General features: G+C 40.3%; 1 protein-coding gene and 1 pseudogene across 3 annotated transcripts in view; one reads left to right on the top strand and one right to left on the bottom strand.

Moving 5' to 3' along the window:
• The window catches only part of PIK3C2G (phosphatidylinositol-4-phosphate 3-kinase catalytic subunit type 2 gamma), a 651998-nt gene that overhangs the window by 579194 nt on the left and 46084 nt on the right, over nt 1-26720 (top strand). For all 3 annotated transcript variants that reach the window (XM_069585610.1, XM_069585608.1, XM_069585609.1), the window contains exon 30: nt 8914-8989. In XM_069585610.1, the coding sequence (XP_069441711.1) occupies nt 8914-8989 (76 nt within the window). The remainder of the gene's footprint in view (nt 1-8913; nt 8990-26720) is intronic.
• On the bottom strand, nt 22075-25025 carry LOC138438321 (dnaJ homolog subfamily C member 21 pseudogene; annotated as a pseudogene).

Here is a 26720-nt window from a genome sequence, read left to right as displayed (position 1 = left end):
ATTGACTGTTTTGAGTTGAGGGGAAAAGAGAGACTGGAAATATAAATATTGGAGTTTCAGCTAATAATTGGTTTTTCTTGCCATGAGACTGGATATTACTTAGGGTGAAAATGTAAATATTAAAGAAAAGAGGTCTGAGGATGAGACCATGTAGCACACCAATTTTGAAATTTGAGATGATGAAAAAGAATCAATCTAAGAGACAGAGAAAAAGCAATCTGTTGGAAACTGAAGGAATCTGGTGCCTGGAATCCAAGAGAAGGAAATATTTCAAAGAAGAAGGAATGACGTGCTGTTTCAGATGCTACTGATGGGTCAAACATTGAGAACTGACCACTGGATTAGCAAAATGGATATCTTTGGTGAATTTACCAAGTCAGTTTGATGAGCGTGTTGGGAACAAAAACCTGATTAAAATGGGCTCAAAAGAGAATGTGAAGAGAGAAATTTGGGATAGAAAGAAGAAAAAAATCCTTGCAGAATCTTTCCTCTAAGGATGAATTGGGGGTGGGGGTGGGGGCAAAGGAGGAGGGGAGGAAATAGTGTGCAGGGAAATGTAAGTTAATAATTTTTTTTAATGAATGATATGTATAAGCTGGTAGGAAAATCCACTAAAGAATCAAAAATTGGTGATGCACTTAGCCAGATATGAGAGTGATGACCTAAAGTAGAGAAGAAGGCTGCTATCTGGTGCCCAAATCAGTCTCAAATTAGAGCTCAGGCAGTCCACCTACGTAGCAGACAAAATGGCGGAGGTACGGTAAGATGACGGATGTTGGGAGCTTATAAAAATTCTTCTCTGCTGCTGTTTTTCCTGTCAACAAGAAGATTGACAGAGGGAGAAAGCATTAAGAGGGAGTGAGGTTAAGACATTAAATAGTCCTATAGGTGAATGGAAGAGTAAATGGGATAGTGATATGTGTAAAATTGCCAGAAAATCTTGAATGCCAATTCGATGGTAATGGGCATGAAGTGACAGTAAGATCAGTAAGCATGGGTGAGTGATTTTCTTCGGCAACATTCTTCAGGCCTGTTACAGTTGCAGAGTTGGCGGAGAGTAACCAGAGGAAAGGGAGAAAGGGTCGAAGGAGTTGAAAGAAGTATCCAAGAGAGTTATTGTAAGTATCGACCATGAGATCCATATTGGCCAAGGAAGGATATGAGAATATGAGAGGGGTTAAGTTCAGTGTAAAGGTCAACAGATTGTTTGAGTTATATAACTGGAGGAAGTGAACTGAAAAGGAGGGAGCGGGTATTGTAGCCTCAGAGGCTAGAAATCAAGACAATGGAAGAGCTTCAGTCATTGATCAAGATCAGATCAAGAGAACAAGAGTGAGTGATGGAGCGAGATGCAGAATAAGATTACTGGGTGAAATGAATTTTTTTAAAAAAAGAATGTTTTGTGTCAATATTAAACAGCTGATTCATGTCAATGTATGGCAAAAACCACTACAATATTGTAAAGTAATTGGAAAGAAAGAAAGAAAAAAAAAATGAAAGTGTGAATTGTGACTGGTACTATTGGAGAAAATGACAATGTTCCAGGATTTTAAATGTTCTTGGAATAAAGACCAGTGACCTAGAGGTCAGTAGACAAGTGAAACAAGAGGGAGAGGGCTGTGTAGTAGACATGGATATTCAAAGCAGAGCATTTTTAGATAGGAAGCAAGTGTGGAGATTAGAAGAGCAAGCAGATGCAAGGAGGAGACCTACCCCATCACCAGGACCAGGGTTATAAAGAGAAATGTGAGACAGCACTACCATTATTCAGAAACTTACAAAGAAAGCAGAATGGAATACTTGGAGAATAGAATGTGTTGAGTTTACAAGGGATTTTGCTGATGACATTCTCTAAGTCTGGCTTCTGTTTTTCCTTTCCTCCACAGTGCTGCACTGTAAACTTTCTAAGAAATATCTTAGAAATAAACTTATGGCATATAAGTATATTGTGTGTGTTAGTTGCTCAGTCATGTCCGACTCATTGACTGTAGTTCACCAGGCTCCTCTGTCCATGGAATTTTCCAGACAGAAATACTGGAGTGGGTTGCCATTTCTTTCTCCAGAATATATAGCATATAATTATAAAATTATTTTTCTGAAAATAATATCATATTTTTGTTTATAACTCATCAATATGTCCCAATTGCTTTACTCCTGTGCAAAAGACTAGAGTGTCCTAGGATTCCTGCAAAACTCTCTGTAGGCACACCTGTCCCCCTAGGTATTCTTCATGTCTATAGGTCATTGGCAGTGGTAACACAGTTGAGCCCGGGCATACCAATTATACTCTAAATTCTTTTTTATACTAATTTTAATCAGCCAACCCCTTATGAGTTCTCATATTCAGTTTTCTCATTTCTAAAATGAAGCAGAGTTTTTCCTCTGGAAAACTATTACCATTTGAAGAATTAAACAGAAAAGTAACATTCTTTATGATGGGAGAATATTGTAGGTATGTCAGGATATTTAGAATAAGTAGCCTTATTCATTAATTGCCAACTGTACTCTCTAGTCATTGAGACAACCAAAAGTGTGCCCATACATTTTTAAGCATCTTACACTGTAGGGTAGCTAGATAAAATGCAGGCTGCCCAGTTAAATCTGAATATGAGATAAATAAATTTCTGGCTCAGATGGTAAAGAATCTGCCTGCATTGTGGGAGACCCAGGTCTGTCCCTGGGTCAGGAAGATTCCTTGGGGAAGGGCGTGGCAACCTACTCCAGTGTCCTTGCCTGGAGAATCCCATGGATAGAGGAGTATGGCTGGCTACAGTCCAAGGGATTGCAAAGAGTTGGACATAGCTGAGTGACTAACACTTCCACTTTTCACATTGCAAATATTGCATGGACATCATCTTTTCTAAAAACGTATATATTAAAAAATATATTGATTGATTGATCTGGCTGTGCCAGGTCTTAGTTGCAGCATGCAGGATCTTCAATTTTCATTGTGGCATGCAGGAATATTTTAATTGCAGCATGTGGGATCTAATTCCTTGACCAGGGGTAGAATCCAGCTCCCCTGCACTGGGAGCAGAGATTTAGCCACTGGACCACTAAGGAAGTCCTGCGCATCATCTGTTTTTATTTATTATATCTGGCAGCTCTACATTTGGAGAGCTCTGCAGCCTAGAAGTATATCTATAGTCAATGTAAAGAAGGCACCCATAGAATTGCTCAGTCTACACGGCTAAAGATAGCCACACTGCCTGGTGGTCAGTACAAACTCAACTGAAAACACTGGTTCAGGTTATCAGTGAAAGCAATTATAGCACCAACATTTCGATAATTCTCCAAACTCTCCAGTAGTGCAACATGCTAAAAAGCTGTGGGATACATGTTCACAAGTAAAGCCAAATGTGAGAAAAAATTTAATTATTTTGAAACCCAGTAATATTAATTTTCCTATCCTATCATCATTTTTATTGATTTTTTTCTCTTCCATTGACACTGAATCATTTCTTTCATTGAGTGAAAACCATCTTGCCACAAGAAGAAATTAGCGTTAAGCATGTCACCCACACCTGGAATTACAAATGAAGGTTTCAAGGATATGACAGTGTAAACACAAGGGAATAATTAGCTAGTGGTGACATTTCAGACACTAACTGGGGAAATATTCTGCCTACTACTGGAGTTTAATAACCATTAGGAGGTGAGGTCAAAATGTTGCCAAAATGAGAATAACTGACTGGTTGGCAAAAACCAACCACAAATTCTGCATGGCCTGAAATTTGACTTCAGACTCTCAAACTAAAAAAGTTGATTTGATCAGCTCTCTGAATATGGATATATTTCTTGAAGATAGATTATTAAACAAGTTCACAAGAGATCAACATGTAGAGATCAAAATTGCTAATCAACTAGTTTATAATGATGCATAAAACTGCTACACAGATTAAAAATATTTCCATTAGAAGACCAATGTATTCTATATCTGAAGTCAGATCTCTGTTGTTATTAATAAATATTTATTGAGTAAAACTACTCTATTAGATATGAGTGAATAAATGATCTCTGCTCTTGATATCACACTGACTAGCCTAAATGAGTAGAGAAAAGAGAATGTGATAAAGCTTGGGCAAGTGGGTGGATAGAGGTGGAAAGGATGGAGAAAGGAGCATGTAGAAAAGGTGAGAGAGCGTGAGGAAATACAGTTCAGTATAGTGGTGGCACAGTGGTAAAGCACCTGCCTACAATGCAGGAGATATGGGAGATGTGGGCTTGATCCCTGGGTCAGGAAGATCCTCTGGAGAAGGAAATGGCAACCCACTCTGGTATTCTTGCCTGAAAAATCCCATGAACAGAGGAGCCCTGTGGGCTACAGTCCATAAGGTTGCAAAGAGTCAGACACTACTTAGTGACTGAGCATGCATGCACAGGAAGAAGTCACAAATCAAGGGAAAAGAAAATGCATCTAGTTGTGTACTTTGGAGGTTTTAATTATCTTTAGAATAGTCAAGGAAGCCAATAAAAAGATATTTCGATGTAGTGAAGTAGAGGGCTGAGGCTCAAGAGACAGAATGGAGAGAAAACTGTAGATTTTCAAATCATTACAATATCTATTTTAAAAAAATATTTATGTATTTATTCATTTATTTATTTGGCTACTCCGGGTCTTAGTTGTGGCATGTGAACTCTCAGCTGCACCATGTGGGACCTAGTTCCTTGACCAGTTTTCAAACCTGGGTTCCCTGCATCGGGAGTTCAGTCTTACCCCTAGACCACCAGGGAATATAGAAGCCACCAAGGGGAATAACATTACCCAGAAAGAACTTGTTAGAACAATGAGAGAAATGAGCCATTTCCTTCTCCAGGGGATCTTCCCGACCCAGGGATCGAACCCAGGTCTCCCGCATTGCAGGCAGACACTTTACTGTCTGAGCCACCAGGGAGGCCCTTGAAGTGAAGGACACTAGAAGTGAAGTTATAAGGAAAATGAAAAGGAGCCTGAAAAAAAAGTGTAAGAAGAGATGGCAGGACAAATGGAAGAAAAACTGGGACAACAAGGAAGCAAGTGAAAGAGAATTTTTCACTAAAAATGGAGTAGCTATATATATACATACATATATATACATATATATATATATATATGTATATATATAAAGGGCCAAGAAAATCTCCATTGGATTGATTTAGGGGGGAAAAAGACCTTAAACAAGAGAAATGACAGTAAGAGCATTTTCAAAGTTCGATTAATGACAGAAACCTGAGTATGTTAGATGATAAAGCGAGAGGAAGTTGAAGTGGAATCAGAGTACTGACAGCTCTTCCCGTAAGTTTGTGTCAAAGAGGAGAAAAATAACAGGACTTGAAAGGGACATTAATGACAAGAAATTGTTTTTGTATGAGTATACTTTGCGTGGTTTGAGAAATTTTATAACTCATCTGGGATAGCATGTCAGTGTAAAAGCTGTCCTACGCTTCCACACTGAGAAAACTTTGACTGTTTTTAAACTTGTCTAGTGGGAAAATAGGATACTGAAAACTGAAACTGAAAGTCACTCAGTCGTGTCCGACTCTTTGCGACCCCGTGGACTGTACAGTCCATGGAATTCTCCAGGCCAGAATACTGGAGTGGGTAGCCCTTCGCTTCTCCAGGGGATCTTCCCAACCCAAAAACTGAACTGCGATCTCCTGCGTTGTAGGCAGATTCTTTTCCAACTGAGCTATCAGGGAAGCCCTAAATGGAAAGTGAGTGGAGCGAGTGAAAGTTGCTCAGTCGTGTCCGACTGTTTGTAACCCCATAGACTATACAGTTCATGGAATTCTCCATGCCAGAATACTGGAGTGGGTAGCCTTTCCCTTCTCCAGGGGATCTTCCCAACCCAGGGATTGAACCCAGGTCTCCTGTATTGCAGGTGGATTCTTTACCAGCTGAACCACAAGGGAAGTCCAGGAAAAATAAGATGGTACCAGCTAAATTGGGTCCTTAATGTTTCTGTCCAGGTTAATATTGTGATGGCAATTATTCCTTATGGACATATTAATCGTCCTTCTCTCTCTTTCTGGAATAAAACTTGGAAAGACTGGAAATGGTGAAGGAAAAATTTATCTAGGAATAACGGTTAGGGCTATAGTCTTTTCACGCTTTATGTATAGCATGGCCACCCTTGCAGTTACTTTTAAATAAAGTGAAGTCGCTCAGTCGTGTCCGACTCTTTGTGACCCTGTGGACTGTAGCCCACCAAGCTCCTCCATCCATGGGATTCTCCAGGCAAGAATACTGGGGTGGGTTGCCATTTCCTTCTCCAGGGGATCTTCCCAACCCAGGGATCGAACCCAGGTCTCCTGCATTGCAGGCAGAGGCTTTAACCTCTTAGCCACCAGGGAAGCCCTGCTTTTAAATAAGATGCTATTAATAAAATGGACAGAAAAGTAAACATCATAAAAAGAGAAATATGGTTGTAAAATGAAGGGAAATAGCCATACTTGATTCTTGAGGGAGAGAAAGAAAGGGGGAGGAATGGAAGAGGAAGGAAGGAAGAAAGCAGGAATGAGAGGGAAGGAGGGAGGGAAAGGAGCAAGGAAGAAAAAGACTATAGACTGGGATATTCTACAAGGTTCTTGAGGAGAAAGGTATAGATTCTGGGACACTGAAGGACATGAGCAGCATTCAATGGTGTTTTAGTTTGCAAGGGCTGCCATAACAAAGCATCATACACTGGGTGACTTAAAACAACAGAAATGCATTGCACCGAAGTTCTCGAAGCTATGAATGAACACCTGAAATCAACGTGTCACAGGGTTGATTTCTTCTGACAGGTGTAAAGGAAGAATCTATCCCAGGCTCTCACCATGGATTGTAGATGATATATGGACCTCTCCTCCCTGTCTCTCCACACCATCTTTGCAGCGTGAAATATGTCTAAATTTCCTCTTTTTATAAAGACACCAGTCATATCAGATGAGAGGTCCACCCTCCACCATATGACCTCATCCTAACTTAACTAATTATATCTGCTGCTAACTTGCTTCAGTCGTGTCCGACTCTGTGTGACCCCATAGACGGCAGCCCACCAGGCTCCCCCGTCTCTGGGATTCTCCAGGCAAAAATACTGGAGTGGGTTGTCATTTCCTTCTCCAATAATCATATCTACAGTTACCTTATTTCCAAAGAAGTTCACATTCTGAGCTACTGTGGGTTAGGATTTCAACATTTGGGGGGAGGGTGAAATTCAACTTAGAATAGATGGGAAGAGAGACAGATCTTCCCTTGGAGAAGGAAGAAAAGAGAAAATATGACTTTGTGCATCTGTAGATTTTTCAGCAGGAAATTCAGAAATCTCCATCTGCCTTTTGTTTTTCTCTAGAGTACAGACAAAATCACCAGGAAAGGAGTCACAATTGGAAGTTTAAGTTTCTGGAAAAGGTTGAAAGAGCCATTGCACAGAACAAGGCTAGCTGGGGAGAATGGAGAATGTCAGGCAGCTTTGCAGCTAATATGGCATCAACTTACTCCTTGGAAGGAAAGTTATGACCAACCTAGAGAGCATATTCAAAAGCAGAGATATTACTTTGCCAACAAAGATCCATCTAGTCAAGGCTATGGTTTTTCCAGTGGTCATGTATGGATGTGAGAGTTGGACTGTGAAGAAAGCTGAGTGCCAAAGAATTGATGCCTTTGAACTGTGGTGTTGGAGAAGACTCTTGAGAGTCCCTTGAACTGCAAGGAGATCCAGCCAGTCGATCCTAAAGGAGATCAGTCCTGGGTGTTCATTGGAGGGACTGATGCTAAAGCTGAAACTCCAATACTTCGGCCACCTCATGCGAAGAGTTGACTCATTGAAAAAGATCCTGATGCTGGGAGGGATTGGGGGCAGGAGGAGAAGGGGATGACAGAGGATGAGATGGCTGGATGGCATCACCGACTCGATGGACATGAGTTTGAGTGAACTCTGGGAGTTGGTGATGGACACGGAGGCCTGGCATGCTACAATTCATGGGGTCTCAAAGAGTTGGACACAACTGAGCGACTGAACTGAACTGAACTATGATAGTCAAAAGCAATAATCAGTTATGTAGTGGTGCCCTTCAGATAAAAATATAGGAAAGGCTGCTTTGCTTAAAACAATAAATACATTTATATTTAAAAAATAAATAAATAAAGATGTACCTTCTATGGAGAAAAAAACATGTGTCAATATAATGGCTTAAAACAAAATGCCTGTCAATGTCACTAAGGACAAGTTATTCTGATTCATCAGTTAGCCCATTTAATTGGAGTCCAGGTTAAATGTCAGTTTGTTTGTGATCATCTCAGTGTAAAAGAGAAGCACACTCACATCTTTATAGTAAAATTGCACAGAACTAGAATTTCTGCTGAAGCATTCAATACGTTTCCTCCACTAATCAGATTGTGTTCTAATAAGAGGTCACCTTTTGCATCTTTCTCTTTCTAAATATCCCCTAACATTCCATACTGCTTAGAGCTTAGTGAGCATTTCTAGAACTGAACCCTGAAGAGCAATGGTTTTTCACTGAGTGTCTGTGTCCTACTGAGAGTAATTTTTCTCCAAAAGCTGTGTCCAACAGTACACATTTTCTAGAAAAAGGACATGCGAGATTGATGCATAATTGTGGAGATTGATGCATAATTGTGAAGTTCAAGAATGTAAACATTGTGGTGAGCTCTAAAAGCAGTGTACACCTGAGCCTCTTAAAGAAATATAAAATAGCCAGATTCTAATCTCATGAGAGATTAGCTTAATTTAGTGAAAAATTACAGCATTGACTTAATAGACTTCCTAGTATATTTTGCCTATTTATGGACTCTATAAATATAGATATATCTATAAATAAAACAGGCATCTATAAATATTCTATATTTAGGTCAGTGTTTTCAGAGACTAAGAAACAGGAATGATAAATAAATGTATAAAATGAAAAAATATATTTTGTCTTATTTTTCAGAGTGATTGTGTACTTAGCTTTTTCCTCTCTGAGCCCGTGGAACAAGCAGTGAAAGAATCATCAGCTGTGGACCTAGGTAAGTAATTTTATCATTATTACCATGTACAATTATTGAGTTTCAATATAATTGTGAGGCTTCCCCAGTGGCTCAGTGGTAAAGAATCTACCTGCCAGTTCAGGAGACCCAGGTTCAATTCCTGGATTGGGAAGATCCCCTGGAGGAGGAAATGGCAACCCACTCCAGTATTTTTGCCTGAAGAATCCCTATGGACAGAGGAGCCTGGTGGGCTACAGGCCATGGGGTCACAGAATCAGACACAACTGAGCATGTATGTACAACTATTGAGTTTCAATTGTATAAAAAATCAGAACTATATTTTGTTAACTTTCAAATTAAAATATTTTTAACAATAAGGCTTTCATAGTCTTTTCAATCCATTTTCAAAGCTTTTTAACCCCTTAGAATATGTTTATCAAGTTAAATTAAACCCAGGTGTGTTTGTCTAATTATACTAATTCCATGCTATCCCACTATTAACTTACTTCAGTTAACTGTGCTTTGAAGTAGAATTGCATTTCAGAGAGAGAGGTCCTGGTTTCCCCTGCATGTAAATCTTACAGTTTACTCAACATCTTAGAAAACAACAAAAATAAGTATTGGGCAATAATAATGACCATGAATTATCTAGCAGTTTCATACTTATCTTTTAAAGCTCAATAATTCTTCCACTTCCTTCATGAAGTCTTATTTTATTATCAGGATCCTAAACTAGCCCAGCACAATTATCTACCCTATTCTCTGCCAAATGTGTGTTAATTCTAATAAATTTTTCAATCATCTCACCTAGATTGGCAAAGACTTTTTAAATATCCTATCAATCTAAAGCACTCTTTAAAGTAATTCCATTGCCAGTGGCCATCTAATACTGATACTGGTTTTTATCTCACACAAGATTTGCAAACTCATAATTGGCTAGACCTCACCCCCACGCCCACCCCAAACTTGCCTTTGCAACTCCCAGTCTTCCTTTTGTCCACATCCACCTTTGTATTCTCTACCTTTAAGATCAGGCCCATCTGCTCGTCACCTCTTTCTGTACCTGATATCCTAGTTACTTACCCCTTACATGTACACTTCTCTATAGCCAGATCAGGTCTTAGAGTGTGATTGTTTACTGTTACATATTTATTTTTGGGTCTGCCTTGTTTCTCTTGTTAGGCTGAAAGTAACTTTCAGTCAAGCACTCACTTCCCCATTATATGCACTGCTCTATACTAACAAATCCTAAATTAATATATGATAATTAAATCACTTTTATTAAAACCACAATTTATTCATGTAAGTAATGTTATCCTCTAAGATGCTTTGCTTTTATATTAAACCATAAACAGTATTGAGTAAGGTAATTTCTTACGTTTCATAGCATGTATCTAAGGAAGAATGATGTCCACAAAATAAAATATTTTTAGAGACTGAGACAGAACTGTGTTTGAGCGTCTCCTGTGGAGGTGCGGGTCAGCAGTGGACTGCCACTGGGACAGGGGCTCTGGGTGCAGCAGACTTGAGTATGGCATAAGCCCTCTTGGAGGAGGTCACCATTAACCCCATCACAGAGCGGCCAAAACTTACACAGGACTGGAAATAGACTCTTGGAGGGCAAAAACAGAAGCTTGTACACCAGGACCCAGGAGAAAGGAGCAGTGACCCCACAAAAGACTGACCCAGATTTGCCTGTGAGTGTCCGGGAGTGTCTAGCAGAGGCATGGCTTGGTGGTAGCCTGCTGCAGGGCTGGGGGCACTGAGTGTAGCAGTACTTGCATGGGATCTTTTGAAGGAGGTCACCGTTATCTTCATTACCTCCACCATAGTTTGGCCCCAGGCTGTGACGGCCGGCCCACTCAGTGCAAACGGCTGCGACCGCCGGCGCGCTCTCAGCGCAGCTGAAAGGAGCTACCCCACGTCCGAGGTCAGGGGCGGCGGCCAGGAGGAGTCACCCCGCATCTGAGGTCAGGGCAATGGTCTGGAGGAGCCACCCCATATACGAGGCCAGGGTCAGTGGCCAGAGGAGCCACCCTGCATCCGAGGCCAGGGACGGCACCCGGGAAGGTCAACCCACATCCAAGGAGCAGTGGCTGCGCTGGCACAGGAGGGCCTAGAGGAGCTATCCCACATTGAAGGTCAGGAAGGGTGGCGGTGAGGAGATACCCTTTGACCAAGGTAAGGAGCAGTGGCTGTGCTTTGCTGGAACAGCCTTGAAGAGATACCAAGGTAAGAGAAACCCAAGGTAAGAGAAACCCAAGGTAAGAGAAACCCAAGTAGGATGGTAGGTGTTGCAAGAGGGCATCAGAGGGCAGACACACTGAAACCATACTCACAGAAAACTAGTCAATCTAATCACACTAGGACCACAGCCTTGTTTAACTCAGTGAAACCAAGCCATGCCCGTGGGGCAACCCAAGATGGGTGGGTCATGGTGGAGAGGTCTGACAGAATGTGGTCCACTGGAGAAGGGAATGGCAAACCACTTCAGTATTCTTGCCTTGAGAACCCCATGAACAGTATGAAGGCAAAATAATAGGATACTGAAAGAGGAACTCCCGAGGGCAGTAGGTGTCCAATATGCTACTGAAGATCAGTGGAGAAATAACTCCCGAAAGAAAGAAGGGATGGAGCCAAAGCAAAAACAATACCCAGTTGTGGATGTGACTGGTGATAGAAACAAAGTCCGATGCTGTAAAGAGCAATATTGCATAGGAACCTGGAATGTCAGGTCCATGAATCAAGGCAAATGGGAAGTGGTCAAACAAGAGATGGCAAGAGTGAACGTTGACATTCTAGGAATCAGTGAACTAAAATGGACTGGAATAGGCGAATTTAACTCAGATGACCATTATATCAACTACTGTGGGCAGGAATCCCTCAGAAGAAATGGAGTAGCCATCCCGGTCAGCAAAAGAGTCTGAAATGCAATACTTGGATGCAATCTCAAAAACGACAGAATGATCTCTGTTCGTTTCCAAGGCAAACCATTCAATATCACTGTAATCCAAGTCTATGCCCCAACCAGTAACACTGAAGAAGGTGAAGTTGAACGGTTCTATGAAGACCTACAAGACCTTGTAGAACTAACACCCAAAAAAGATGTCCTTTTCATTTTAGGTGACTGGAATGCAAAAGTAGGAAGTCAAGAAACACCTGGAGTAACAGGCAAATTTGGCCTTGGAATGTGGAATGAAGCAGGGCAAAGACTAATAGACTTTTGCCAAGAAAATGCACTGGTCATAGCAAACACCCTCTTCCAACAACACAAGAGAAGACTCTACACATGGGCATCACCAGATGGTCAACACTGAAATCAGATTGCTAATATTCTTTGCAGCCAAAGATGGAGAAGCTCTATACAGTCAACAAAACAAGACCAGGAGCTGACTGTGGCTCAGATCATGAACTCCTTATTACCAAATTCAGACTTAAATTGAAGAAAGTAGGGAAAACCACTAGACCATTTAGGTATCACCTAAATCAAATCCCTTATGATTATACAGTGGAAGTGAGAAATAGATTTAAGGGCCTAGATCTGATAGATAGAGTGCCTGATGAACTATGGAATGAGGTTCATGACATTGTATAGGAGACAGGGCTCAAGACCATCCCCATGGAAAAGAAATGCAAAAAAGCAAAATGGCTGTCTGGGGAGGCCTTACAAATGGCTGTGAAAAGAAGAGAAGCGAAAAGCAAAGGAGAAAAGGAAAGATATAAGCATCTGAATGCAGAGTTCCAAAGAATAGCAAAAAGAGATAAGAAAGCCTTCTTCAGTGATCAATGCAAAGAAATAGAGGAAAACACAGAATGGGAAAGACTAGAGATCTCGTCAAGAAAATTAGAGATACCAAGGGAACATTTCATGCAAAGATGGGGCTGATAAAGGACAGAAATGGTCTGGACCTCACAGAAGCAGAAGATATTAAGAAGAGATGGCAAGAATACACGGAAGAACTGTACAAAAAATATCTTCATGAGCAAGATAATCATGATGGTGTGATCACTCGTCTAGAGCCAGACATCTTGGAATGTGAAGTCAAGTGGGCCTTGGAAAGCATCGCTATGAACAAAGCTAGTGGAGGTGATGGAATTCCAGTTGAGCTATTTCAAATCCTGAAAGATGATGCTGAGAAAGTGCTGCACTCAATATGCCAGCAACTTTGGAAAACTCAGCAGTGGCCACAGGACTGGAAAAGGTCAGTTTTCTTTCCAATCCGAAAGAAAGGCAATGCCAAAGAATGCTCAAACTACCACACAATTGCACTTATCTCACATGCTAGTAAAGTAATGCTCAAAATTCTCCAAACCAGGCTTCAGCAATACGGGAACCGTGAACTTCCTGATGTTCAAGCTGGTTTTAGAAAAGGGAGAGGAACCAGAGATCAAATTGCCAACATCCACTGGATCATGGAAAAAGCAAGAGAGTTCCAGAAAAACATCTATTTCTGCTTTATTGACTATGCCAAAGCCTTTGACTGTGTGGATCACAATAAACTGTGGAAAATTCTTCAAGAGATGGGAATACCAGACCACCTGACCTGCCTCCTGACAAATCTGTATGCAGGTCAGGAAGCAACAGTTAGAACTGGACATGGAACAACAGACTGGTTCCAAATAGGGAAAGGAGTAGGTCAAGGCTGTATATTGTCACCCTGCTTATTTAACTTATATGCAGAGCACATCATGAGAAATGCTGGGCTGGAAGAAACACAAGCTGGAATCAAGTTTGCCAGGAGAAATATCAATCACCTCAGATATGCAGAAGACACCACCCTTATGGCAGAAAGTGAAGAGGAACTCAAAAGCTTCTTGATGAAAGTGAAAGTGGAGAGTGAAAAAGTTGGCCTAAAGCTCAACATTCAGAAAATGAAGATCATGGCATCTGGTCCCATCACTTCATGGGAAATAGATGGGGAAACAGTGGAAACAGTGTCCGACTTTATTTTGGGGGGCTCCAAAATCATGGCAGATGGTGATTGCAGCCATGAAATTAAAAGACACTTACTCCTTGGAAGGAAAGTTTGACCAACCTAGATAGTATATTCAAAAGCAGAGACATTACTTTGCAGACTAAGGTCCATCTAGTCAAGGCTATGGTTTTTCCTGTGGTCATGTATGGATGTGAGTTGGACTGTGAAGAAGGCTGAGTGCCGAAGAATTGATGTTTTGAACTGTGTTGTTGGAGAAGACTCTTGAGAGTCCCTTGGACTGCAAGGAGATCCAACCAGCTCATCCTAAAGGAGATTAGTCCTGGGTGTTCTTTGGAAGGAATGATGCTGAAGCTGAAGCTCCAGTACTTTGGCCACCTCATGCGAAGAGTTGACTCATAAAAACTCAGTCACGACTGAGTGACTGAACTGAACTGAACTGATTGTCATAATTTATAAATATTCTCTAAAAAATCAGTATTAGCTGGGGAGATTTTTACAGTCATTATTTTTAAACTTGAATTAACCAGATTAAAAAAACCAATAATAAGAAAGTAGCCAGTTTCTAGAGAAGCTAAACTTTTTTTAAAAGCTGCTAGTTTAGCCTCTATTTTGTCATTAAAGCCCTTAAAGAAAATCCTTTCTTTGTGTTTCAAAACATAAACTATGGGTCACTATCAAGTTTTTTATTTTGGTGATAATTATTTGTCTATAAGTGTTTTAAAGTACATACACACACACACACACACAAATAGGGTTCTTATTGTAAAAACTAATTTGGTTGTTTCAGAATTCTTTTTTTTTCTGGTTTGCTTACTTCTTCAGTTCAGTTCAGTCGCTCACTCGTGTCCGACTCTTTGGGACCCCATGAGTCGCAGCACGCCAGGCCTCCCTGTCCATCACCAACTCCCAGAGTTCACTCAGACTCATGTCCATTGAGTCAGTGATGCCATCCAGCCATCTCATCCTCTGTCATCCCCTTCTCCTCCTGCCCCCAATCCCTCCCAGCATCACAGTCTTTTCCAATGAGTCAACTCTTCTCATGAGGTGGCCAAAGTACTGGAGTTTCAGCTTTACCATCATTCTTTCCAAAGAAATACCAGGACTTCTTACTACATCATATGATACTTAAGACTTTTTCATCAGTGATAATGGACAAAAGTTTTGGTTCTGAATATTTTTGAAGACAAACTGCCTATTATGTTACAACAGCAGGACTGCATATTTTAAGCAAGATATGCAAATTACTGAAAAAAAGAAGAATTAGCAGGAAGTTGTTCCTTTTTGTATTGTTTAAATTATTTCCTCTTTCTTATTCTGAATTCTAAATACTTTTGTCACAGAATATCAGTTGATCCCAAAAAAGAAGCACACTATTAAGGACACTTCTTGTCAGTCATTTGAAACTTTGAGTTGTTAAATAATTAGAGGATAAATTTATTCCGTGTATTAAAGTAATGGTTAAATAGGATGACCTGAAGCAAAAATCCCAGACTTCACCATTTTACTACCCCTACTAAGGAACTGCAGATGACACCACCCTTATGGCAGAAAGTGAAGAGGAACTAAAAAGCCTCTTGATGAAAGTGAAAGAGGAGAGTGAAAAAGTTGGCTTAAAGCTCAACATTCAGAAAACGAAGATCATGGCATCTGGTCCCATCACTTCATGGGAATAGATGGGGAAACAGTGGAAACAGTGTCAGACATTACCTTTTTGAGCTCCAAAATTACTGCAGATGGTGACTACAGCCATGAAATTAAAGACACTTACTCCTGGAAGAAAAGTTATGACCAACCTAGATAGCATATTGAAAAGCAGAGACATTACTCTGCCAACAAAGGTCCGTTTAGTCAAGGCTATGGTTTTTCCATTGGTGATGTATGGCTGTGAGAGTTGGACTGTGAAGAAAGCTGAGCACTGAAGAATTGATGCTTTGAACTGTGGTGTTGAAGAAGACTCTTGAGAATCCCTTGGACTGCAATGAGATCCAACCAGTCCATTCTAAAGATCAGTCCTGGTTGTTCTTTGGAAGGAATGATGCTAAAGCTGAAACTCCAGTGCTTTGGCCACCTCATGCGAAGAGTTGACTTATTGGAAAAGACCCTGATGCTGGGAGGGATTAGGGGCAGGAGGAAAAGAGGAAGACAGAGGATGAGATGGCTGGATGGCATCACTGACTCGATGGACGTGAGTCTGAGTGAACTCCGGGAGATGGTGATGGACAGGGAGGCCTGGTGTGCTGCAATTCATGGGGTTGCAAAGAGTTGGACACAACTGAGCGACTGAACTGAACTCAGCTGAACTAAGGAACTGAGAGTGGATTGCAGTAACTTAGCACAGCACATCTGGACATCTATGTATCTAGGCACAAGACTTGTAAAGATCACATTAGTAATCACTTGTAGTCCTACCGCTGCCGTTACTGACTAACTAAACATGCCTTGGTAGAACAACAGAAAGTGCCAACCAAGTATACTCTCTCCTTTAGTTAACCCTTTTTCTTGGCTTCTCATTGCCTTTAGGCAGAGCCAACTTCCTGGGCTTATAACCTATGCAGTCGTACAAAGTACAGTACTTAAAACAATCCTATACTTGGTTTAATATTCTGTTGTCACTGTCTTGAAATTCTTAATAAAAAGTTTTTTGTAGAAAAGAACTCTGAATTTTCACCTTGCATTTTTATTTCAATGAGTCCCACAAATTATGTATGTGGCTGGCCCAACTTTTTGGGAAAAATCAGAATTCTCCTGGTGCATCTCAGCAGAATCTGGTACCCACCAATTTCCCTTTCCAGTCAAATATCAGGTCCTTCCCAATCTTGACTCTTGTCTTTTTCCAATTCTTCAGCTAAGACCAGACCCTCAGTACCTCACAGATGCAATTTTCTCCGCCTAGATTTCTTGATTCCTGTTCCATCTTCCCCATCATTATTTGCATCCTTCAGATCTCATCTCATTGCCTTTACTATAGAGTCCTATATAATGTTTTTTCCTCAAAACACATATTGCAATGATAACTATGCTATGTGCTTCTTTGCAGACTAAAAATCCATGAAGACACAAGCCATGTGTATCTGGCTTACCATTGTAAACCCAGTGCTGAGCAAAGTGCCTTGTCTCCTCTAGATACTCCATAAAGAATTCCTGAATAAACGACTGACAATAAAAGACAAGAGAGAAGAAACCAAAATCCAAATTTAAGCTCCTTCTCTCACACTCACCATTTTATGTGGAAAAATCCCAGCACAAGGAATTTAAAGGTTCTCAACCACTAGATTTCTCCTGAAGTATCACCAGGGGGGAAAAACAATCTGTAAATTATCATGTTTAATATTATAGGCACCAGACTCAACCAAGGCACTAACCAGAAAGTTGCTGAATTTTATCTTGTATATTCTTTAATTCTCTAATGACAGACTCTGTGTACTCCCCACAAATTAATACAGCCACCATGCCAAATAATACTTCTACTAAAATAAAAATTATCCACCTTCCACCAGTACACAGCTCTGATACACAGAAGACAGATTTTTGTCACAATGCAGAAATAATAATGTAGGTAATGGACTAGAACATGATCAAAGACAACAGTTGCCAGAGTTAAGAGGATGAATTAATGAGCATCTTTAGATGCCGTTGATAATTATAAATGATTACAAAGAGGAACTTTCAATCATTACCTTACGTCACTACTTTCGCTTTGAGATGTTAATTTAAAAGGAAGCCACACAGTCTCTATGGCAAGGTCTCTCTGGTTAATGCTGTAGCTGCTTGTTCTGGCAAAGCCCACACCAATTATCTATAGGTTGAAGTATGTTACCCATGCAAGTGTGCTTAGTCACTCAGTCATGACCGACATTTTGTGACCTCCCTGGACTGTAGCCGCCAGGCTCCTCAGTCCATGGGATTTCCCAGGCAAGAATACTGGAGTGGTTTGCCATTTCCTATTCCAGGAGATCTTCTCAACCCGGGGATCAAACCCAAGTCTACACCATTGGCAGGTGGATTCTTTACCACTAAGCCACTGGGGTATTGTTTTTGCTTTGGCTCCATCCCTACATTCTTTCTGGAGTTATTTCTCCACTGATCTCCAGTAGCATATTGGGCACCTGATGACCTGGGGAGTTCCTCTTTTGGTATCCTATCATTTTGCCTTTTCATACTGTTCATGGGGTTCTCAAGCCAAGAATACTGAAGTGGCTTGCCATTCCCTTCTCCAGTGGACCACATTCTGTCAGGCCTCTCCACCATGACACGCCTGTCTTGGGTTGCACCATAGGCATGGCTTGGTTTCATTGAGTTAGACAAGGCTGTGGTCCTAGTGTGATAAGATTGACTAGTTTACTGTGAGTATGGTTTCAGTGAGTCTGCCCTCTGATGCCCTCTTGCAACACTTACGATCTTACTTGGGTTTCTCTAACTTTGGCGTGGGGTATCTCTTCACGGCTGTTCCAGCAAAGCACACCTGCTGCTCCTTACCTTGGATGAGGGTATCTCCTTACTGCCACTGTTCCTGACCTTCAACATGGGATAGCTCCTCTAGGCCCTCCTGTGCTGTGCAGCCACCAGTCCTTGGGTTGCTAGGCAAATTGGAAGTGGTCAAACAAGAGATGGCAAGAGTGAAAGATGACATTTTAGGAATCAGCAAACTAAAATGAACTGGAATGGGTGAATTTAACTCAGATGACCATTATATCAACTACTGCGGGCAGGAATCCCTCAGAAGAAATGTAGTAGCCATCCCGGTCAGCAAAAGAGTTTGAAATGCAGTACTCAGATGCAATCTCAAAAACAACAGAATGATCTCTGTTCATCTGCAAGGCAAACCATTCAATATTACAGTTATCCAAGTCTATGCCCCAACCAGTAACACTGAAGAAGGTGAAGTTGAATGGTTTTATGAACAACTACAGGACCTTTTAGAACTAACACCCAAAAAAGATGTCCTTTTCATTATAGGGGACTGGAATGCAAAAGTAGGAAGTCAAGAAACACCTGGAGTAACAGGCAAATTTGGCCTTGGAATGTGGAATGAAGCAGGGCAAAGACTAATAGACTTTTGCCAAGAAAATGCACTGGTCATAGCAAACACCCTCTTCCAACAACACAAGAGACTGATTATATTCTTTGCAGCCAAAGATGGAGAAGCTCTATACAGTCCACAAAAAACAAGACGGGGAGCTGACCGTGACTCAGATCATGAACTCCTTATTACCAAATTCAGACTTAAATTGAAGAAAGTAGGGAAAACCACTAGACCATATAGGTATGACCTAAATCAAATCCCTTATGATTATATAGTGGAAGTGAGAAATAGATTTAAGGGCCTAGATCTGATAGATAGAGTGCCTGATGAACTATGGACTGAGGTTCGTGACATTGTACAGGAGACACGGATCAAGACCATCCCCATGGAAAAGAAATGCAAAAAAGCAAAATGGCTGTCTGGGGAGGCCTTGCAAATGGCTGTGAAAAGAAGAGAAGTGAAAAGCAAAGGAGAAAAGGAAAGATATAAGCATCTGAATGCAGAGTTCCAAAGAATAGCAAAAAGAGATAAGAAAGCCTTCTTCAGTGATCAATGCAAAGAAATAGAGGAAAACACAGAATGGGAAAGACTAGAGATCTCTTCAAGAAAATTAGAGATACCAAGGGAACATTTCATGCAAAGACGGGCTCGATAAGGGACAGAAATGGTCTGGACCTCACAGAAGCAGAAGATATTAAGAAGAGATGGCAAGAACACAGGGAAGAACTGTACAAAAAAGATCTTCACGAACTAGATAATCATGATGATGTGATCACTAATCTAGAGCCAGACATTATGTAATGTGAAGTCAAGTGGGCCTTAGAAAGCATCACTATGAACAAAACTAGTGGAGGTGATGGAATTCCAGTTGAGCTATTTCAAATCCTGAAAGATGATGCTGAGAAAGTGCTGCACTCAATATGCCAGCAACTTTGGAAAACTCAGCAGTGGCCACAGGACTGGAAAAGGTCAGTTTTCATTCCAATCCGAAAGAAAAGCAATGCCAAAGAATGCTCAAACTACCACACAATTGCACTTATCTCACATGCTAGTAAAGTAATGCTCAAAATTCTCCAAGCCAGGCTTCAGCAATACGTGAACCGTGAACTCCCTGATGTTCAAGCTGGTTTTAGAAAAGGGAGAGGAACCAGAGATCAAATAGCCAACATCCACTGGATCATGGAAAAAGGAAGATAGTTCCAGAAAAACATCTATTTCTGCTTTATTGACTATGCCAAAGCCTTTGACTGTGTGGATCACAATAAACTGTGGAAAATTCTGAAAGAAAGGGCCACCTAACCTGCCTCTTGAGAAATCTGTATGCAGGTCAGGAAGCAACAGTTAGAACTGGACATGGAACAACAGACTGGTTCCAAATAGGAAAAGAAGTACGTCAAGGCTGTATATTGTCACCCTGATTATTTAACTTCTATGCAGAGTACATCATAAGAAACGCTGGACTGGAAGAAACACAAGCTGGAATCAAGATTGCTGGGAGAAATATCAATAACCTCAGATATGCAGATGACACCACCCTTATGGCAGAAAGTGAAGAGGAACAAAAAAGCCTCTTGATGAAAGTGAAAGAGGAGAGTGAAAAAGTTGGCCTAAAGCGCAACATTCAGAAAACGAAGATCATGGCATCTGGTCCCATCACTTCATGGGAAATAGATGGGGAAACAATGGAAACAGTGTCAGACTTTATTTTTTTGGGCTCCAAAATCACCTCAGATGGTGACTGCAGCCATGAAATTAAAAGATGCTTATTCCTTGGAAGAAAAGTTATGATCAACCTAGATAGTATATTCAAAAGCAGAGACATTACTTTGCGGACTAAGGTCCATCTAGTCAAGGCTATGGTTTTTCCTGTGGTCATATATGGATGTGAGAGTTGGACTGTGAAGAAGGCTGACCGCCGAAGAACTGATGCTTTTGAACTGTGTTGTTGGAGAAGACTCTTGAGAGTCCCTTGGACTGCAAGGGGATCCAACCAGTCCATTCTGAAGGAGATCAGCCCTGGGATTACTTTGGAAGGAATGATGCCAAAGCTGAAGCTCCAGTACTTTGACCACCTCATGCAAAGAGTTGACTCATTGGAAAAGACTCTGATGCTGGGAGGGATTGGGGGCAGGAGGAGGAGGGATGACAGAGGATGAGATGGCTGGATGGCATCACTGACTCGATGGATGTGAGTCTGAGTGAACTCCGGGAGTTGGTGATGGACAGGGAGGCCTGGCTTGCTGCGATTCATGGGGTTGCAGAGAGTCGGACACGACTGAGTGACTGAACTGAACTGAAGCCACTGGGGAAGTCCATGTTACCCAGGTTTTGAATTTAAATTTTATTGATATGGAAGGACAAGTGGTGAAGGGATAGTTAGGATTGTTTATAAATACTTACATTGTTTTTGAAATTTTCCACTGAAAACTTTAAAGTATACATTTTGCTACAATATATCATATAATCTAATGTTATTTTTATTTTATTTATTTAAATTTTTAATTAGAAGAGTATTTTAGATAGACTTCCCTGATGAGAAGGTGGTTCAGCCAGTCAAGAATCTGCCTACAGTATGGGAGACCTGGGTTTGATCCCCTGCAGAAGGGAATGGCAACCTACTTCAGTATTCTTGTCTGGAGAATCCCATGTACAGAGGAGCTTGGCCACCTACAGTCCATGGGGTTGGAAAGTTTTAAAATATACACTTTTCTATAGCATCTCATATAATCTCATGTAATTAGAAGATTATTTTTGACTGTTGCTAGTGGATGATATTGGAAGGAAAAGATGAAAAATAGATGAGAAAAGACTTTCTCTAATTACCTCATGTCTAATAGCTCTGTGTCAAAAGATACACTTAAAGTATAACAAATCAAGCAATAAAAAATCTTAGCATATGTAATATTAGTGTTATAAAAACAATGAAAAAGATCACAACATTGAATATAATTGGGCGGTAGATCAAAGTAGATGAGAAAGATCATCACACTAATTTTATCTTTGCTTCTATTAGGAAAGAAATATTGTCAAAATAAATAAAAGTCTAAGAATATTAAATAAAATAACCACTATAACAAAATTTAAAACTTCTATAAATATCATAAGTACATAAAGCAAATTACTTTGTGAAACACTTTCTTTAAAAATCATTGTTAAAAGTTCTATTTCTTTTTTTAATGTGTTAAAATAATTTAATTCTCCTTGTAGATTTCCATCCACATGAGCCAACAAAGTCAAGAATGCATACTTTACAATATTTACCTGTTTTGAGACATTCAAGTCAATTTCAGATGGCAAAAGCAGAATTCAGTCACTAATGACGTTTAAAAATATATTTTTTTAAATGTTTTTGCAAGATAAAAAGTAATCTTCCACAATGCAATGAATTGCAGATCACTGAAATTTTAACTCTTTAGATGATTTCATTTCAGTTTTTGGTTTCAAAATCTAGAGACCATAGAAAGGAAAAAGCATTGGCAGAATTTCTATCCATTTTTAAGTTTCTCTTTTTTGTTTCGACTATTTGTTACACTGCTTAAAGATGTTAAGGATGAAGGTGCTCTTGCATGACCAGTGGCCTTTAGATGATCAAAAAGTTTATTCCTGGATGGAAATTCACTGTGGCAGGTTGTACAGCTGATAAGCACATCACTCATTGTCTGTGGTTCAGCAGGTACTCTGACAGACTTTTTAGTATCTTTGGCTTTCTTTCCTTTGGGTTTAGAAACAGTTCTAGCCTCAGTTTTTGGGTCATAGCACAGTTCCACCGTGTCTGTGACCCCAACATTTTCTTGGAGACTATCTTCCAATTCTTTGGTACTGTTTTCTTTAGGTTGGTATCTTCCGGGTCAACCTTTACTCCTTCTCCAGTACCATTTTCATTGAAAGAATCATCACAGTTCTGTGCTGGTTTCTGTTTCTTTTTCTTCTGTTTTTTAGAAAGCTTTTGTTTTGGCGCCTCCTCCATTTCTTCCTCGGAATTCGCATTCAGGCTGTTTTCACCAGTTTGAAGTCCTGAAAAATTTGCTTCCTCCTCCTCCTCCAACTATTGTTTTAACAAGGCAGCCATTTCCCAATGCTTCTTTGATTTTTCATGATTCCTCAGAGCCTTTTCGGTCTTGAAAGTCTTGCGTCGTGGGCCTCGCGCTGTCCTTACCGTCCTGTCCGTCTCTGAGCTCCTCCGGTTCTTCCGTTTAATCTTCACCTGATCCATCTCCAAATTGCTTTTCATACTGCGCCTCCATCTCCCTGAGCTCCTTCTCCGAGTCAGCCACTGCCATCCAGCTCTGCTGTCTGTACTGCTCTGCCAGTTTGGCCTGTTTCAGCTTCTGCTGCCACCTCATCGCCTCGGCTTTCCTCGCCTTCTCTGCATTTTCTTCTTCCACAAGCTTTCAATGAGCCTGCACTTTTCTATCCCTTTTTCGGATGAAAGCAATCTGCTGATGGACAAGTTCATTCTCTTTCCTTCTTCTTTCCTCACTTTTCCTCGCTTTTTCTTTTGTTTTCTTTTTCCATGCCTCATTTCTTCCAGCCGTTTGAAGCCTGCTGTGTATTATATTCTTTCCAAGAAAAATTCTGAGTGCAGAAACTCTGCCGGTAAGCATAGAATGGTGGACTGCCATATCATAGTCACTCTGGGAGTCTCCAAAAGTTGGGAAATCTTCCATGTCCTCTTCTAAAGCAGATTCTAGTTCTTCCTGTGCAATCATGTCAAAGTCATTACAGTACACCGTATAAAAGCCCTTTTCATCATCGTCATAACCAGAGTAACAGGTCACAGTGAAATAGTGAAGCAAATCTAAGCTGTCATCTTGATACACTCCGTCACGTCCACCTTTCACCAGAGCTTCTCTAGGATCATCGTACCACGCTCCTTCCTGAGGGTCACTCAACACATCATACGCCGCTTGGATTAGTTTAAATTGTTCAGCTGCTTCTGCGACATTATCCAGATTTTTATCCGGGTGCCATTTCTGGGCCAGCTTCCGATAGGCCTTCTTGAGCTCCTCCTCGCTGGCGTGGTGCCGAACCCCCAGCCCTTCGTAGTGACAATTCATCGCCCGACAGAGCAGGGGGCTCCGGCGGGGCCGGGGCCGGCCGAAGTGGTGGCTGCTGCCCTAGTGTGGGCCCCTCCTGTGGCAGGAGCCTGGCGCCCGCACCGGGCCAGCCAGTGAGTGCAGCGGCGGCACGGGCTATTTGTAAAGAAGCCTCCTGCCACTACAGGAGACGAAATAAACATGGGTTCAGTCCCTGGGTGAGGAAGATTCCCTGAGTAGGAAATGTCAACCCACTCCAGTCTTCTTGCCTGGAAAGTTCCATGGACTGAGGAGCGTGGTGGGCTGTAGTCCATGGAGTCACCAAAGAATTGGACACAACTGAGCAACTGAGCACACGCATATTAGGCAATGCAAGAACATGGAAATCAAAAGTCACAATCATATCTAAAAGCAAATGCGATTTTGTCCCAGAAGACTTGAATCAAACAGGAATAGAACTTTAGATTATAACGAGTACAATTATGAATAAAGATATAAGCAACTGCTGCAACATGTATAAAATTATGGAACATACAAGGAGAAATGCACAAAAACAAACCAGTAATAAGATATTCTAATTTATTTCTCTTGATTTTAGAAAGATTGAGTAGAAAAAAATAAGCTATACATAGAAAAACTAAATAGTAACATTAATGAGGCAAACTGTAATTTATATCAAACTCTTATTCTGAAAATAAAGAATATATCTTCAAGAGCCCATAGAATACTCATGAAAATAGATTATATATTAAGTCACAAAGGAAATTAATTTCAATAAATCCTCAAAAGTAGAAATCACCTAAGACATATTCCCTGATCATGAGACAGTACAGTGAGACACCCATGGAAAAGTTCGTAAACCTAAAAGATACTTAAGTTTGAAGGTTTAAAAAATTAAGTTCTCTTGAACAACTTTTGGGTCAGAGGACTTACAAATCAAAATTACAAAACTTACAAAGAATAGCAATAGTGAAAAACCACATCTCAGAAAACTACAAGAGAAAGATAAAGCAGTACTCAGAGGGAAATTGGAATAATTAGAATAAAAGCCAAAAAACAAACCAAAGGAAGACAAAGAGAAAAAATGGATAAAGGTAAAAGTAAATATATAAAAATATATTTTTATATTTTATATAAATATATAAAAAGCTTTTCACTATTGAATATGATATTAGTTGTCAGCATGTCCTAAATGAATTTTATTATGTCCAAGAAGATATGTGGGCTTCCCAGGTGGTGCATTTGGTAAAGAATCCATCTGCCAATGCAGGAGATGCAAGAGAGCGTTCAATTCCTGGGTTGGGAAGATCCCCTGGAGGAGGAAATGGCAATCCACTCCAGCATTCTTGTCTGGGAAATCCCGTGGACAGAGGAGCCTGGCGGGCTACAGTCTGTGAGGTTGCAAAGAGTCAGACACAACTGAGCAAGAAGATATATTCCCTGTGTATTCACTTTGATGAGAGCTTTTATCACGAATAAATGTTGCATTTTGTGAAATTTTTTTTTGCATCTATTAAGATGCTCATGTAATTATTATCCTTCCTTTTGTTAACATGGTATATCACATCGATGGATTTGTCAAATTGAACCATCCTTGTGTCCCTAGAATAAAACCAACTTGATCATGGTGTATGATCCTTTTTGTATATTGTTGAATCACTTTTCTAGTATGTTATTAAGGATTTTTACATATATAGTCATCAAAGAAATTAGCCTATAATTTTCCTTTATTATAGTGCCTTTGTCCGGTTTTGGTATCAGGGTGGCCTAGTAGAATAAACTTGGGAGTTTCTGTCCTCTTCAATTTTTTGGAATAGTTTGAGAAAGATAGGCATTAGTCCTTCTTTATATGTTTCGTAAAATTCCCCTGTGTAGTCATCCAGTCTTGGACTTTTGTTTGCTGGGAGTTTTTAAATTACAAATGCAGTTTCACCACTGGTGATTGGTTTGTTCAAATTATCTATTTTTCTTGACTCAATCTTGACATACTGTATGTTTCTAGAAATCTGTCCATTTCTTTTAGGTTACCCAATTAATTGGCATCTGACTCATGGTAGTATTTTACGTTTGTTTTTTTGTTTTGTTTTGTTTTTTTGTATCTCTGTGGTATCAGTATGTATCTCTACGGTATCTCCTCTTTCAGTTCTTATTTTATTTGGGTCCTCTCTTTTCTTCTTGGTGAGCCTGGATAAATGTTTATCAATTTTATCTTTTCAAAAAACTAACTCTTGGTTTCATTGATCACTCATGCTTTCTTCTGTATCAATCTGCTATTCATTCCTTCTAGTGTGTTTTTTATTTAGGCTATTGAATTCTTCATTTCTGATTGAGTCTTTTTTATATTTTCTAGTTCTTTGTAAATTTTTCACTGTGTTCATCTATTCTTTACCCTAATTCAGCTAACATTTTGACTGCCAGTGCTTTGAATTCTTTATTTCTGTTTCATTATCTGATTTTTCAAGGGCTTTCTCTTGCTCTTTAAACTGAGAGCATTTCTTCTGTCTTTTCATTTTGCTTGACTTTCTCTTACTCCATGAATTTAGTGTGAAACAGTTGCCTGTTGCAGTCTTGAAGGGGTGTTCTTATGTGGGAACATCCCTATTCAGACTGCACACACTCAGTGATTTAATGGGAGAGCTGGATTTGACATGGGTGCAAATCACATCTTAGTCAGGGTGTGATGACAGCTATCCCCTTGGTAGGGAGTGAAACTGGAAATGGAAGGGCTGGAGCTGGAGTTAAGTGCTAAAAAATGGCAAGTTCTTTTTTAAAAT

Source organism: Ovis canadensis, chromosome 3 (genome assembly GCF_042477335.2).
Source record: "Ovis canadensis isolate MfBH-ARS-UI-01 breed Bighorn chromosome 3, ARS-UI_OviCan_v2, whole genome shotgun sequence".
Taxonomy (NCBI): Eukaryota; Metazoa; Chordata; class Mammalia; order Artiodactyla; family Bovidae; genus Ovis; species Ovis canadensis.
Note: the sequence above shows the minus strand (reverse complement) of the source record. Positions and strands in the feature narration are given on the sequence as shown.